The sequence below is a fragment of the Sylvia atricapilla genome, chromosome 4 (genome assembly GCF_009819655.1).
Source record: "Sylvia atricapilla isolate bSylAtr1 chromosome 4, bSylAtr1.pri, whole genome shotgun sequence".
Classification (NCBI taxonomy): Eukaryota; Metazoa; Chordata; class Aves; order Passeriformes; family Sylviidae; genus Sylvia; species Sylvia atricapilla.
This window is the reverse complement of record NC_089143.1, coordinates 69,468,870-69,484,370: the sequence shown is the minus strand read 5'-3', so window position 1 is coordinate 69,484,370 and position 15,501 is coordinate 69,468,870. Positions and strand designations below refer to the sequence as shown.

At 42.7% G+C, this 15,501-nt stretch overlaps 1 protein-coding gene across 1 annotated transcript in view; it reads right to left on the bottom strand.

The window, feature by feature from the left end:
* Positions 1–15,501, bottom strand: part of ADAMTS3 (ADAM metallopeptidase with thrombospondin type 1 motif 3) — a 58,265-nt gene that overhangs the window by 16,092 nt on the left and 26,672 nt on the right. Inside the window, exon 5 of the mRNA XM_066318469.1 lies at positions 482–681. Within this exon, the coding sequence (XP_066174566.1) occupies positions 482–681 (200 nt within the window). The remainder of the gene's footprint in view (positions 1–481; positions 682–15,501) is intronic.

Genomic DNA, 15,501 nt, shown 5'->3' with positions numbered 1-15,501 from the left:
ATCCATAAAATGATTATTAACAGGAATCATTATGGGAATAATCAGTCCCTTATCTTTGTCCTTAAGAGACTCTATTTCTTTCCTGGAAAACCAGATCTACTGGTATTACCAGAAGGTCTGCTCTGTCAGAGAGCCATTGAGGATTTAGAACCCCTTTTCCTCTAGATATTTATGCTTTAATCAGTTTTTCTCCAGAACTGTGTTGTGGTAGCAGTTTGGAATTACTAGAAATGGATCAAGCTTACTTTATTCCCTTGCTATTTTTCAACTATTTCCAAATTCTTGGAATTACCCTCGAATGTACCCTAGGAAACTACTGTGAAAAAGATGAATTAAAAGAACATCTTAAAACCAGAAAACCTCCTCCACCAGGTCAAACTGATCCCACTGCTATTTTTCCCAAACCTGGTGTTCCTACAAGAGCTCCCAACAGCCATTCCAGCTCCCAAACAAGCTGCACAGTGCTTTGTAAGATACTCACGATGTTCATGAGGGTGAGGAGGTAGTTTTGGACGTGTTCTTTGCCATGGAATCGGACAACAGAGTCATCCACCCCCAGCAGCACCTCAATGTTGTGGTCGTTCTCTCCCGCGTGGCGGCGGTGCCGCAGGGTCTCGTTCAGCTGCTGCTCAATATGGCCCTGCAGGGAACTCAGTGCTCCGAGGCCAGTGAGGAGGGACTCTGCAAGGACAGTCTGCCATCAGTGGAGTCCTGATTCCTGTCTCATCCCTGGAAGTGCTCAAGGACAGGATGGACGGGGCTTGGGGTGGAAGGTGTCCGTGCCCATGGCAGGGGGTTGGAACCAGGTGGTCTTTAAGGTGTCTTCCACCCAACCCATTGTATGATTCCATTATATGACCAATGGAATTCCAGTTCCATTTCAGAAACATGCCCACATGCCCACAAAGCATCCTCACCTGCAGAGTCACCACTTACCAGGATAAAATACATCAGGGACCCTGAAGAAATTATTCTTGTGGTCTAGGGCTGGGAGAAATCACCAGAAAACCAATTAAAAAATTCATTCAACCACGTGGATCTGTAATTTATCATGGTTCTTACTCCACACACAAAATCCAAAGCTATTACTTCCAGTTGTGCCAGTAAAACAAAACATGCCCAGGGATTTTTTACAGGTAAAACCTCACAGCTGTGGGATACTTGGCTCTTCCAAATCTACACCAGTACTCCAAGAATCTCTGAGCAATGAACATTAGTGAGGAACATCTCACAGTGCACACGGTGAGCTGCATACTACAGCTCCTGTGTCCCTATAACAGTCAGGAGCACCCCTGTTCCCCCACTCTTCCTAAAAACAGGGATCTCCCAGTTCTACAAAGCCAGCTAGAGCAACCAGAATTCAGTGGATGGAGAGGGGAGAACAGTCCTGCTTTCCACTCACACTGTATCAGGGCACTTTCCCCTACAATGGCATACTTCTGACCCTTCTCCTATCTGCTGGAATTTATGAATGCCAAGGCTGCAAGTCCACAAACTGACCCTTCCTGTGTCTTCAGGCACTCTCAAGTATGCCAACCCCAGGACAGCACAACAGTGGGAAAATCATACACCCACTCCAATTCGAAAAACCTCTCCAGCTGGCAAAGCTGCCAAGTGCAGCATCCAAGGGAAATTCAGCTGCAATGGTGTCACACTGTGGTGCCCACGGCCTCGATTTCTCATACCTTGCTGGGAAGTCAGGCAGTGGGTCCTCTCCCTAACTGCTGTGCCCAGTCCAAAAAATACCAGGTCACATGTGTAACCATCGTCTATTTTCTTGTCTGTTTTCCATAATGCAGCACTTCAGTGACTTCAGGGTCAAACAATCAGGCTCAATCCTAGGTTACAGGTACTGCCAATTGGTGTTTCAGAGGATGCAGTCTGCATCTGTGGCCAAGCACTTTACAAAACGTATAGAATCTAAGTCCACTGAGTCCAGCTGTTCCTCCAGCACTGTGAAGGCCACCACTATGTCCCCAAGTGCCACATCCACACAGCTTTTAAATCTCTCTAGGGATGGGAAATCCATCACTGGCCTGGGCAGCCTGTGTCAGGGCTGGACAACCCTTTGCATAAGAAATTTTCCCTAATGCCCAACCTAACCCTTTTCCGGCACATTTTGAGGCCATTTCCTCTTGTCTGATCACTTGTTACTTGGGAGAAAGATAACACATTAGCCAGTGGTGAAGAAACACACAGAACCAGTCTGGCTGTTTGGGGATTTGAGCTAGACAGACTAATCCATCCTAATCTCATTCTGGAATTAGCTGGTTTGTTACCTCTTCCTTTTTTTAATTTCCTAGTCACCTGCATAACTTACATCCTGATCTTACCTGTAGGAACATATCAGCCCATGCTCTTGTGCCAAGAGAAATAGTTATTCTGGGTTACAGCATGTAACTAAATAATGGAACTACAGCTTTGTACCTGCTATTAAACAAAGATGTGATCTGCCCAAATCTAATTTCATCAATGCTGTTATCAACCAACCCTCTGTGTACCTAAAGAGAGCCCTCAGCATCACTCACATTTGGAGATTCTTACCATCTTATTTTATGTTGTAAAATACATGGGCTGAATTCTGTGCTAGTGATAGAAGCATTCCTTAAGAATGTATGCATATACACCTTCCATCCATCCATCCATCCATGTTTCTCCCACATGTTCTCTTGCTCAATTGCCTAATTTAGCCTTTTTCTGAATATACAGCTAGGAAAAGTATCTAGGGAAGATCTACACATTCACTAATTCAAAATTAACCTAATGAGAAATCAGTATGGAACCAATTGAGATCAATCTAAGTCCCTTTCCAAAGAGTGTGTTAATGTACAAAATGTCCCCAGAGACAGACGTGTTCTGCAGCTACTAAAAAATTCCATTCTGCTATTCTGAAAGTAAGAAAACTAGGCCAGTCCATACTGTCATTGTCTCCTGAGCCTTATTTTGAAGTGTGTCTTTTGAAAAACCAGTGAAGAAAAAAGGAATCATTTAGTTCAAACGCACATTCCAAAGAGTTCCAATATAATTCTCACTGATTTCCACATGAATTGCGTACATGCAACATTTTTGTGGCACTGCTGGTACTGCCTAACTGTGAGGGATCAGCAACAGAAACCGCCCAGGTCATCAGGGCTAAGATATGATGACAGGATGTTCTCATTAGGTTCTGGGATATGCTGGAACTCGTGTGCTTTGATTTATTATGTCCTTAAAAAACAAAATTCTGGCAAGTTACACATTCTCCCTTATCTTTTCTTGAAGAATTGCCTGAAATTGCCTTTTACTCCAGAAGCACCAAATGACATTCTACCACTACCACAAGAGTTTTGTGGCATGAGAAGAATGTTTCCTGTTCTAAGGTAAGGTCCCTGCCCCAAACACCCCTTCCTGCACTGACACTGGGATCTGAAGTCTTGACTTCACGATTTGGATCCTCTATATTGTCACTGTCTCTGTAGGAGTTTGTTGTTTGCTTAACTGCTGCCAAAACTTCTGCTTGTTTGTTTTTAGGGGCTGAGGGAAGAGTTTGTCTCTGCAGCAACCCCAGCTGAGCCAGCTGGCCATAAAAATACACAGTTTTACTTGATGTTTCCCTGTATGTTCAAGGCTATATCCATGAAGTGCTTCCAGAAGCCCCTGCAGAGCGTCTCTCTGGGATATTTCACAATGAATAAATATTATCTATGAACTTTTGATAACACAAAGCAAGCCAGCTCTGCTGCTGCAGAAATACAGTGCAGTTACACAAAAGAGAACGTTGGATTTAATATTCCCCTCAGGGCAGATGGAAGAAATCGCTTGAGCATTAACAAAAACCAAACCAGAAAAACTCAGAACAGCCTGCAAGTCAGAGTCACTGAGGTTAGAAAATGCCCTTCTGACCAGAGTCCAACTTTTCACCCATAACCTGGATGTCATCCACCACGTGAGGGTGGAAGTGCTGCTGCATTTGTGAGTCTTGGGACGTCGCAGATAAAGTTTGGTGGTGGTGTCACCTCTTGTAAAGGTGTCTTGGTGTCACAGGAGGTGCTAGCAGAGGACAAAGACACTGAAGCATTTCCTAATGACAATAAAAATGCCAGCAACCAAGTTCAGACACAGCTCCACTTTCAGAACCGTTTCACCATACTAAGAAATGAAGAAAAGACAGAGAAAAAGTTCTTGTGACTTCACACGCAGACCTCCTGAGATGATTAAGCTTGGAGAATTACCTCTGTTTATGTTCTCTTCCAGTGGGACCTTTGGAGTGACAGTGACTGGCAGAATGACAAACAAACAGGGATTAAAGGAAGGTCTGAATCCCAAGGCTGCAGGATTAGTCACAAAATGCATGAGCCCCTATCGGCGATTGATGGAGAGACGGGAAGATTGATTCATGATCAGAATTCCATTTTACTCAGTTTTTCCAAGTCTTATATACCATTTCAGTGAGGTTAATAATTTCTACTACAATAATCAGGTTTAGATGATCATACAAGCAACTCATGCATTATACAACATCTTTATCGTAGGGGGTTTAATCCCATCTTCTCATAAACTCAAAGTTCTGTTTGTCCTTGCCACGGCATCCTAGTCACCAGACTAGTTATGCTAATTAAGTCTGTCTTACTCTCAGACTTGTGTATTCCCACATCCCCCATGAGCCACAAACAAAGACCCCATCTTACTTTGTTCTTACACTTAAAAGAGCAAAGGAAACATTCAACTTCGATGAAATATGTGCTTCTTGGGTACCTGAGCAGTTCCAGCTGCAGAGTGGTTCTGGGAAGGATGGAAGATTTCCTGCACTGTATTCCTTGCGCTGACATCATGGGAAGGCTCTTCCCTTCGACGCATTGTCAGCGAAAACAGCTCTTAGCCCTCATTTACACCAGGGCTTGATGCCAGCGACACACTCAAGGAGCCACATAGAAATGCACAATCCTCTATGCATTTGAATTATGTTTAGAGCCAACTCAGGATAAACTTTTCCAATAGAAAATGCTGGCATTTTACCCTGTAATTTTCTTGTCATCACTTCCCTTCCTGGCATGAGGCTTTCTAGGACTGCAGGTTATCCTTACCCGGCAGCAAACACACAGAGAACAAAGCCAGAACTTAAGGAAACTATAATTAAATAGGCCTGAATTTAGGTCAACTATTAACTGTTCTTTTTCCATCCCATGACCAGAAACAAACAGCAAAGAGGAATGCCAGCCTGTTCCAGAGATGTCAGTGCTAGAGAACACTCCCTGGACAGTTTGCAATAGCTCTGCACTCACCTGATTCATGGTGAAAATACTTTTAGATCTGAAATTTAGTAGGGATGGTGCTGGTGGAACAGTTGCTCTGAGGCTCTCAACATACAATCAAAAGAAGAGGAATAAGGCTCAGGATCAAACCAAGCTGGTTTGGAATATAGATACCGCCCTCTAATAATCAAAAGCTGTCGGAGGACACTGGACAAACAGAGGAGAAGCCAGAGAGGCTGCTGCCCTCTGCACAGCCCACGGACACGGCAGCACCTTGCCTGGCCACCATTAATACCAGATCACAGCTCTGGGCAGGCTTAACACGGCCTCAGGGCTTGCCCGGCCTTGCCCTGGCTCATCTGCTCTGCACCTTATTTTTAGCTGGGCTTTAGCCCTAACAGCCAACTTAGCCAAAAGGTAGTTATCCTAGAACTACAAATCATGTCTCCTGGAATTCCTGCTTTCCTAGTAGCAAGTAATCCTCCCATTCCCCATTTCTTTAATTATTTGGCTCTATCTCTATATATAGCAAGACTTTCATCATAATTTTATTTTGGAGGTACAGGTGATTTGGTGGTTAGTTTTGTTTGTGGATTTTTTATTTTTTTTTTTTTTAGAACAGGTTAAAAAGATATCTTTACTACATGTCATTATTCAAAAAACTTAATTATGGGTAGGGCTGGATTCTGGCTTGGACCCTGAATTTTGAAGTATGAAAATGTATTAAAAACAGTCTCTTAACTATTCCAGGTCTTTTACCAAGACATTATTACAAGCTGTCATTCTTCCTTCAGTTTAGCAACTTATAAATACAGCTCATAGACTTTATTAGTAATAAACCAAATTTTTCTACTTTAATCCCAGGAGAACATTCTGCGAGTAAAGGCCAGAATTTTCTTGGACATGTGAGAAAGACTGAAGCATTTGGGTCTGGCATTTTAGGAGACCTGAACGACACCTTCTGCTGGTGCTTACATACAAACAGAGGACATGTAGAAGCCCCTGGGTCACATACTGGACACAATAAACCATGCAAAGCCATCCCTTTGTCACTTAACACTATATCAAGTTCTTCAATTCAATATCAACGGCGCCCTTTAAACACAGCTGCAACAGAAGGTGAAAAGTAAAAAGGAAAACATGTCCAATTTTGCAAAATCATAATCTGTATCAATGTCCAAAAGTATGGAAACAGCATCTATAGAGGCTCTGAAATTTGGTTTGCAGATGAGAAAAAGTAAGTCAGCAACAATGTGAAGCCTGGCCCACTGCTGAGGTCACATCTGGGTACCTGGGATGCTGGAACCAAACCCAGTTTGGGTATGGGAGGGCTTGATTTTACAACTCAGAGTGGCCAGGCTTTACTCCTAAAGTTTCCAGCTCTTAAGAGCATTGAATCCATGACTTTCCAAGTCAGACACTCACCCAGGAACATGAGAGAGCTCTGCATTAACAACCTTAAAAGCACTCATGCCTCCATGTATCATTACATCAACCCAAAAATAATTTTTACTTCACAAAGAGAGTACTCTTAAAGAATCCTTGGATTATTCCTAACTGCAATAATGCACTGTAAAAGGACAGAACAATCCAGAAAAGGGGGTATGCACTATGTTCTGAAAGCACAGGTTTCATTCATAATTTATCTGCTAATTCAGAACTTACTGGAAGAAGAAATGCTGGATGGCTTGAGCTGTCTGAATTTTTGGGAAGCTTTCCTGAGATGCCAGCAGTCTCCACGGGACTTTCTGGGTCTAAACTCTTCAGGCGGGTATTTTCAGCACCAGAACACTACTGTGAGCTTCCAAATCTCAAGGAAGTTGCTTTGGCAGAGATGCAGTCCCCACAGTGCTCATTAACTAAGTCATTATAGCAAGGCCTTAAACTTCTCTTACTCCTTGGCACCTGACCCAGATTCTGCCAGCTGGCTGAAAGCACGGCAGGAGCCACGCTTCCTATTTCACCCATGGAGTGGTATAGGTTGCAAGGGAGCTTGAAGCCCATCTCCTTCTGCCTCCTGGCCACAGGCAGGAACATCTTCTACTAGACTAGGTTGCTCTGAGTCCCATCCAACCTGGCCTTGGACACTTCCAGGGATGGGGCAGCAGCCACAGCTTTCAGGGAAAAGACAGTACATGAATTTTCAGTGGCAAAAACTGGGGCAAATGGGAGTAGTTTCCACAGAGGGCACTAACTACTCCTTGGGTTTTTCATTTCTTTGGGATAAAGGGAGAGCTGTGTTTACATGCAGCTGCTTATTTTAAAAAGCTGTGTAAGGAATGTGTTCCTGAACACGTGGGACCTTTTACTGCCACAGGAACTGTGCAAGAGGACACAGCCAGGCTGGTGATCCTCTGCAGGCCAGCCACAGCCCTTTTCATCACCAAGCAGCCCACTGCCCACTGTCAACAGCAATTACCCTCTGATCACCACTTTATCTGCTCTAAGCCTCTGGAAGTCAGCAAAGCCTGCTACACTGTCCAGACACCACAGCGGGACTCAGGGACAGAGCCCAGTTCCCTTAGAAGGGGATTATTTTGGGCAGGGAGCTGTGCCTTGTTCTCACAGCCACACCATCCTCCCAGCCCTTGGGAATGAGGCATGGAGCTTGACAGCTGCTGAGGAAGGACTTGTACAAGCCACCAATGTACAATTCAATACTTCACCTAAATATCCTAAATGTGTACTCTGGACCAGCCCCACAAATGATGTACAATTCCCATGTCAGAGGCCTGCCACTCTGATCCATGCAAAGGAGAAAGTTCTCCCATTGTGATCTATGCAAGGGGAAATCTCAGAGAAGAATCTTTGCTCTTTTCCAGTACAGATTTGCTTTCTCCTGCCTGTGGAGAAGCCAAAGAGCTTGTCTGGACAGCCAGAACTGCTGTCCAGCTGGAGAGCAGAGCCACAAGCAGCTGAGGCAGCTAAGCTTTTCCATTAGATTAATGACCAACAGTGAAAACACATTGTAAAAATCCAAGGGAAGAATGCCAGTGGTGGCAAGGTGGGGCACAGCAACCTGCTACTACAAAAATGCTGAAGGACACTGTGGTGGCAACAGTGGAAAAAGCAAAAAGGTACTTTGTGTGGTTTATTCTCCAAACGAAAGAGACATGAACACGCTTCTCACTGACTTGCTCCAAGTTCTCCTGAACCTCTGAGAGACAGAGCAGACCACTACCACAACAAATCAAGGACCAGTTAACACTGGGATCTGGGTCCTGCCTGCTGCCTTGGCAGCCCTCCCTTGGCCTGTGTGTGTTATAGAGCTCCAGAATCTGGATAATCCATCTAGAGGTCACTGGCTGGAGTGAACATGTGCCCTGTTACAACAAAACACAGAGTCATTGAATTGTTCAGGTTGGAAAGAGCCTTTAAGAGTCTCAAGTCCAACAATCTGACACCTGAAGTCTAAAAGGCCAAATGAAAAATTGAGGACGGAAGAGATTAAGCTCTGTCCAAGTGCCAAAGCCAGAAGTTCTGGACATAAAGAAATCAAAAGAGATTTCTGAATTTACTGGGCCTTAAGCCACTTCTTTCCACCTCTCACAGAAGGCTCACAGAAGACATAGAACAGGAAGAATAGCTGGGCCTTGTTCCATTCTAAACTGAGGGAACCTCTTTACAGGTATAGAAGGCAAAATCATTCTTTGACACCCTCAGTGCGATGCCCTCATGTGGCCACAGGCACAGGTGGGAACCAAGGATGTGAACACCATGGGCAGACTCAGATATCCCATGGCTTCTGCCAAGATCAATGTTTAACAGAGACAGGAGAATGGAATTTTCAGTAATCACTCACATAAAAGGAATAACTGAATGTGTAAAACTTGCAAAAAATGTGGGAAGATATTTATGCAGTCCATATTATCGAGACAAAGAGAACTTCAAATGACCTGCCAGCGATAGTGAGTCATAAAGTGTGCGGGTGTGAAACAACGGGTCACTTCCTTCCAATGTCTTTCTCCCCCATTACTCAATAATGTAGATGAAAGCATAATTGTCCTTAATTGCTCAGTTGGCACTAAGTGGATTCCAACCTTCTGAGAGGACAAAGTCCAACAGCTGGGTTTTGGAGCCCAGCCTTCTGATGAGCCCCTGCACCTGCAGTGACACTAGCCACATCCAAGGCAGGGCTCCTCCACCACTGCAGCTGACTGCCAGGCAGCAGCAGAGCCACGTCTGCCTGCATGAGAGGTCCCTTCCCACCCAAAACATCCCAGGATTCCACAATCCTATGATACACATACACTACATGTGGATACATACAATGGATTACAGTATTTAGGTATTAAAGTATGTAAACCCAAAGATTTGCAGAGTTTCGTTTGCCTATCAACCCCATCTCATGCTGAAATCCTTAATTTTTTAATGAACTTGTACACAAGAACTGACTGAATTAATGATTATGGAATAATTCTTTTTGAAGGAATAAAAAAATACATTAAGCAAGCGATTATAAATATGTTCCAGTTAGCTGTGCTGGGTCAACAAATTCTGATTCTTCATTGAAAAATAGTATTCAGTGTCACACAGGCAGATTTTGTGGAATCACAGAAAGTCAGTCAAAGCTGTCTCCCTGTCAAGCATTTTCTGGAAGGAAGGATTTTAAAATTGGAAGGGCTGACAGTGAGAGAACAGTCCTGAAGTAAAAGCTAGCTCTTAATTTTTAAATTCCTTATGGAGCAGAACCTCACCTACCCACAGGTCTTTCTATAATTACACAGAGTAAGTGTAATTAATTGCGATGCACTTACAAAAACCACACAGCCTGACACTAGACACAGTGACATCACACTATTTTTAGTGAAAAAACACAGCAAATAGGCAGCTTAGGAGGGTTGATTTTCACTGTCACACCACAGAACTGGTTTGCAAACATGAGAGTGTGTCGTGGTTTTGGTTTGCTTAATTTGTTAACTGAGAGATAGGATTTTTGGGAGAAAAAGGGAAAAGCAGGCTCAACTTAGAAGCAGAAGCAGATAGATTTTATTAACATACACTAAGAGGAGAAAATAAGTAAAAGAAAAACCTGACACAAATTAATTTCTAAAAAACCAACCCTCTCTCCCACTACAAACTATTCATTTTCTACAAACAATGTGAAGAGGCAAAACTCAGAATACTAGGTCAGTACCACTTATAAAACAGTCTTTCATTCAGTATTTGAGAGAGAGAAGTCACTCCTGTGGTTTGGTAACTTTTACTCTGGCAGCTCACCCAGAGAATCTGCATTTGTGGACCTTCCCATCACATAGCCTTTCTCATGACTACTTATGGGCCATGAACTTCACAAACTGGGGTGGTACCTTTTAAAAATGAGTTGTTTCAAAAAAAACCAAAGGATCTTTTTCAACTCAAGGAACAGAGATAATATTCTCACTTTTTCACTAGCAAAAGGGCTGCTTCTTATTTCTCTCTGTTCAACCTCCTATGGGGACACAAAAAAAATAAAAATCACTCAGTTTATCACTTTGTTCAAATCCACAAATCATGTCCACAATTTATATTGTCCACGATTTAAAAAACTGTCCTGTTATCATAATCCATAGGAGATTTTTCAGCCTAGAACCAGGGCAACCAAGGCAACTTGTCATCTCCACCACTTAAAAGTCACTCTTCCTTTACTGACTTTGAAATTTCCATATTGTCCCTTTACATGTCTCCAATTTGGCCTTTTCTCTGATCTCCCAGAAGATTTTTTTCATTATGGATCCATCCCCATTTATACTTTCCTTTTTTCATATAGACTCTTACACAATGAACCACTTTTTTTTTCCTTACCACCAAATTCCTGTGAGCATGCCAGCCTTGCCTGCACCTCGCCCAGATGTGTTATGAATCTAACTTGCACTGTTTCCACACAGGATATTTTGATCATTCCCCTCTCCTTTTCCCCATCCCAATCCCATCCAAAATAGCACAGAGTCATAATCATAAATTCTCCTGTTCTGACCTGAAAGACCATTCTTTCAAAGACTATTTCTCCTGAAAAAGCTGTGACTAAGGAGAAGTTTTCCGACAAGGTTCATCCCTGCAGTCTGTCATGGGAGGTGAGGCCTGCTGGAAGCATCTTCCATAGTGAATTATTACTTCTTTCTATCCAGAATCCACCTTCTCTCTCCTGACACTCAAGAACACTCATATAAAACATGAATTTCCAACTCCTATGCACAAATTAATTCAGATAAACTGGAACATTACTGCTAGAACCTCATCACAACATGTGAGTATCCAAAACGCCATTTATTTGTGGAATGACACTTCACAACTGTTTCATGCCCCTTCAGTAGCACTCTCTCAATGAAGCTGCTCCTCAAATCCAAGTAATTTTCCTGTGGGAGGAGAGCTGCCAACTTTCCCTCTTTGGCAAGCAGGGTCCCATTCTTGCACCTCTCTCCATTTCCTGCACAGTGTTGCTTTAATGAGCCCTCCAGTCTGGTGGAAAGCTAACAGAGACAGCGAGAAAAAGCATAATAATAAAAAGAAGAAGAACCTGAGAGGGGAGAAGATTTAGGAAGAATTTTCCATTGAATATATGATGGGTCTGACTAGAAATATGACAAAAAGAAACAGTTCTCCTCCGCAAAAGGAAGGAAAACAGCCCAAGTGTTCAGTTTAGACACATAAAAGGACCTCTTAAGCTAAACAATAAATTTAATTACTTAGAATTACAAAGAAGAAATGCTTAGTCAAATATTGTGTTACAGAAAACACAGCAAGAAAGACAGTCCTATGCACCAAAAGCAATCAAGGGTACAATTTTCAATCCTGTCATCCCAAAATACAGTCTTCATCTTGGATTCAACCCCTAACTAACTAACTAACCCCTAAAGGCGAGCTTATCCTGGCTCTGGATCCCAGTTTGATACTGTGGTTGCAGTGGCTAAACTCCCAAAGGAGGATGGCGGCGGGAATGATGCAAAAGTCACAGTCCAAGGTGGGAGAAAGGCTGTTCAAAATTAGGAGACAACGGAATCAACCAATGCAGCAGAAGAGAAGAAGTGGCACAAGAGCAAATAATGCCAAATTAAAAAAAGTGTATCCAAGCATTAGTCACGGATAATAAGCCTCTCTTTCTCGCCACATGGAATTTCAGCCATTTTTCAAAATTCCACTGGCATAAATATAAAGGAAAAGCTCCAACTATAAACTGTCACTGAATGCTGTTGAACTCGGGCTCCTGCTTTTTTTTCCATGAATGCACTGTAAGTCAGCATTCCAAGAGCAACAAATGTCTCCAAGCCCAAGATATTTCCCAACAGTCCATGGACCACAAGAGTGTCCAAGATAACAGCAAAAAAATGCACACGGCCATCCTACCCAGATATCACATCAACAGAGGAAGAGGGTGTCCCAAAACCCCAGGCTGATCTCCACAAAGGGGGTCTTGGGCTGGGACAATGAATAGCTTCAAAAACCCAGCTGAGCACAAAGATCACTATACTGCTGACCTGAAAATCCTGAAAAACAAATAACATCCAAGTCATTAGTGAGACAGAGTACCTACTTGGGATTTGCAAAGTGTGATTTGGATAGAAGCTCTGCCACTGTGGAACAGCCACTTCCAAACTGTGGGCATTAACTTAACCATTTCTAGCTGGGGTAATAACCTGCAATGTCTTTGAGGATCCCACTCAAGCTGTAAATATAATCATCATCCCAAATAAGCCTTCACAGAAGATGCTGAAAGCAGCTTATTATATCCCAAGTACCTAAAAGGTTTCACAGATGCTCTTGAGTCTCCAGTTTTGCTCTTCCACAGAAAAGCACCTGAGGGAACTGACTGTCCAGCAGCACAGCTTTCCAGTTTCTCCCTGGCTTTCCAGCTTCTGCCTCAGCTTCCCTGCTATTGCAGACACAATCTTATGTTTTACCTGTGCCAGTGCCTCACCACTCTCACTGCAAACTTGTACAGGGACTGGAGAATATGGAGTTATATGGAGATACTGCCAGCTGCAACACTTGTACACTGTGCCATCACTTGTGAGGCTCAGAAATAGGATGTTAAATTCAACACAGGGAGTTCTCTCTCCTCAAAGAAATTCAAAGTCTCATTTCTTAAGGCTTTAAGAATGGAGGCAGGGCAGCTGGAGGCAGAGGACTCTGGATTTCCATGAAGCCTTACATCTGATGAACAGCTGTGAGTTGACCTGCGTGGCAAAGGCTCAAGAATACAAGTGCTCAGCTTTAAATCCTACAGATACAGGCATGGAATGACCTGCAGGAGACATTGCTGGCTTTTCTCCATTGCTTCCTCCCTCAAATGCCACAGGTTTCTTCCTTACATGGGAACAAACACCCTAAATAAGTGGTATTAGAGGCTCTGATCAAGAAACAGGCATTTGAGGGTTAGTGCCTAAACAAATTTCACTCAATATCAGAAATTCTAAGTAAGCCTGGAGATGGAAAGAGAACACATCTGCTCACTGCAGTGCTGGTGAGACATTCCTAATAACGATGCAGATGTTTCCAAATGGAAGTGGATAGGATGCCCAGATGGCTTTCATTGTCCCATTTTTCCAAGCAGCCTGACAAAATTCAGATGTAAAAAAATAGATATGAACAATGATTCTGTCTCGCCAGAAAAAAAAAAAAAAAAAAAAAAAAAAAAAAAAAAAAAAAAAAAAAAAGAGCATGTTTGACAAAGAGCAAACGAAAACGAAGCAGATCTGAGGAGGTCAGAACTTCATCAGCCTTCCTCCAATTAAAGCAAGTGTCTAATCAACCCCCACAACATGACACTGCTGTTTGTGAGCCTCAAAGAACAGATACTTTTTATTGATTTATCTCCCTCTGTTAGAGAGTATTGTTAACTAAAGGAAGACTGATTTTCACTTCTAGTAGTAAATGTTCTCAGCGTCAGAAACTTGGAAGCTTTGAAGTACTGGAAGTAATGAAACTATATTGCTACTTATTCTTGGCAGGGAAAATTCTGATTAAGAAAAGGGGCTTGAAATAAATCAAGAACCAACACCATGAAAGCAAATTGAAAAATACTATTAAAATACCAAAGCAAAGGCTCAAATGCATCTGTTTGCAGATTCACTTGAAATCAGGAATAAAAAAAACTATGGAGTTGGCTATGGAAGAACCTGAGCAGAACCCAGGAATATGGTAGTGCGTTTTCAAGGACTGGTCAGGACAAACTATTAAAAAAAGCTCTCAAAATTTATTACATGGTTTCTGGATAGTCACTGCCTTTTGGTTAGAACTGAGCATTCAAAAAGTAACTAAATAAGGTGAAAAATTATTTTGTGAACTGGATTTTTATTGCTATCATAGATCTATGCAATACAGGGCTTCTGCTGAAAATCAACAAAATCTATTATGCTACTAGTTACATCATCTGTGATTATATCAATTAGAGTTTCTTCATAAGCCACAGAGTATAATGAGTTACCCTTTCACTCTAAGGTACTTCTCAGGAATTTTCAAAACTGGTTTTGCCACAGAACAAATGAAAGCAAGAGATATAGTTGGAATTCCTCTCAGTCTAGAAGCACCAGCTGATTTTTTCACGTTCAACAACATGAATTTTAAGTAAAATTTGAGATATTTGCTCTGTGTTGTGAGGAAACATGGAAGATCAGAATGCAGTTTTACCATGGGTTGGCCCTCAGCTTCCTTTTTGCCCTAAGCAAGGGGAAAAAAATCCCATGAGCAATCTTCATCATCAAAGCACAAATACTGAAAGGCAAATGAAAATCCACATACAGAAACAAAAGGAAAAAAAAGATACTAATTTGTAGCTGGTTCCTAATTAGCTCCTTAACTTGGTTAGCAAGTTGCAAGACCCAAGTGAAAAGTAAATCACAATTTGGCAGAGCATCCTCCCCAGTGATTCTGCTCAAGGTACATTTAGAGCTCCCAAGAAACATCCTCAGCAGCTTCTTCTTTCCCCCAGGGTTCTCTTCTCCTGGGTTACAGACACCTTTCACTAGCCCAGGTTGCTCCAAGCCCCATCCAGCCTGGCCTTGGACACTTCCAGGGATGAGGCAGCCACAGCTTCTCCAGGCAACCTGTGCCCCAGAATGGAGAATTTCCTTCCAGTGTCCCACCTAACCCTACCCTCTGACAGTGTGAAGCTGGTCAATGCTGCAGACTGCAGAACCCACAAAGCTTCACTCTCTGCTCGCATGGACCTTCTCAAATCTCACTATACCACCCCACAACACTTGGAAACACAGTGCAGAAGAGCCTGGACAGGAGGGAACAGAGTACATACTAAATTGGTAAAGTACCATAGCATTAACTTTGACATGAAACA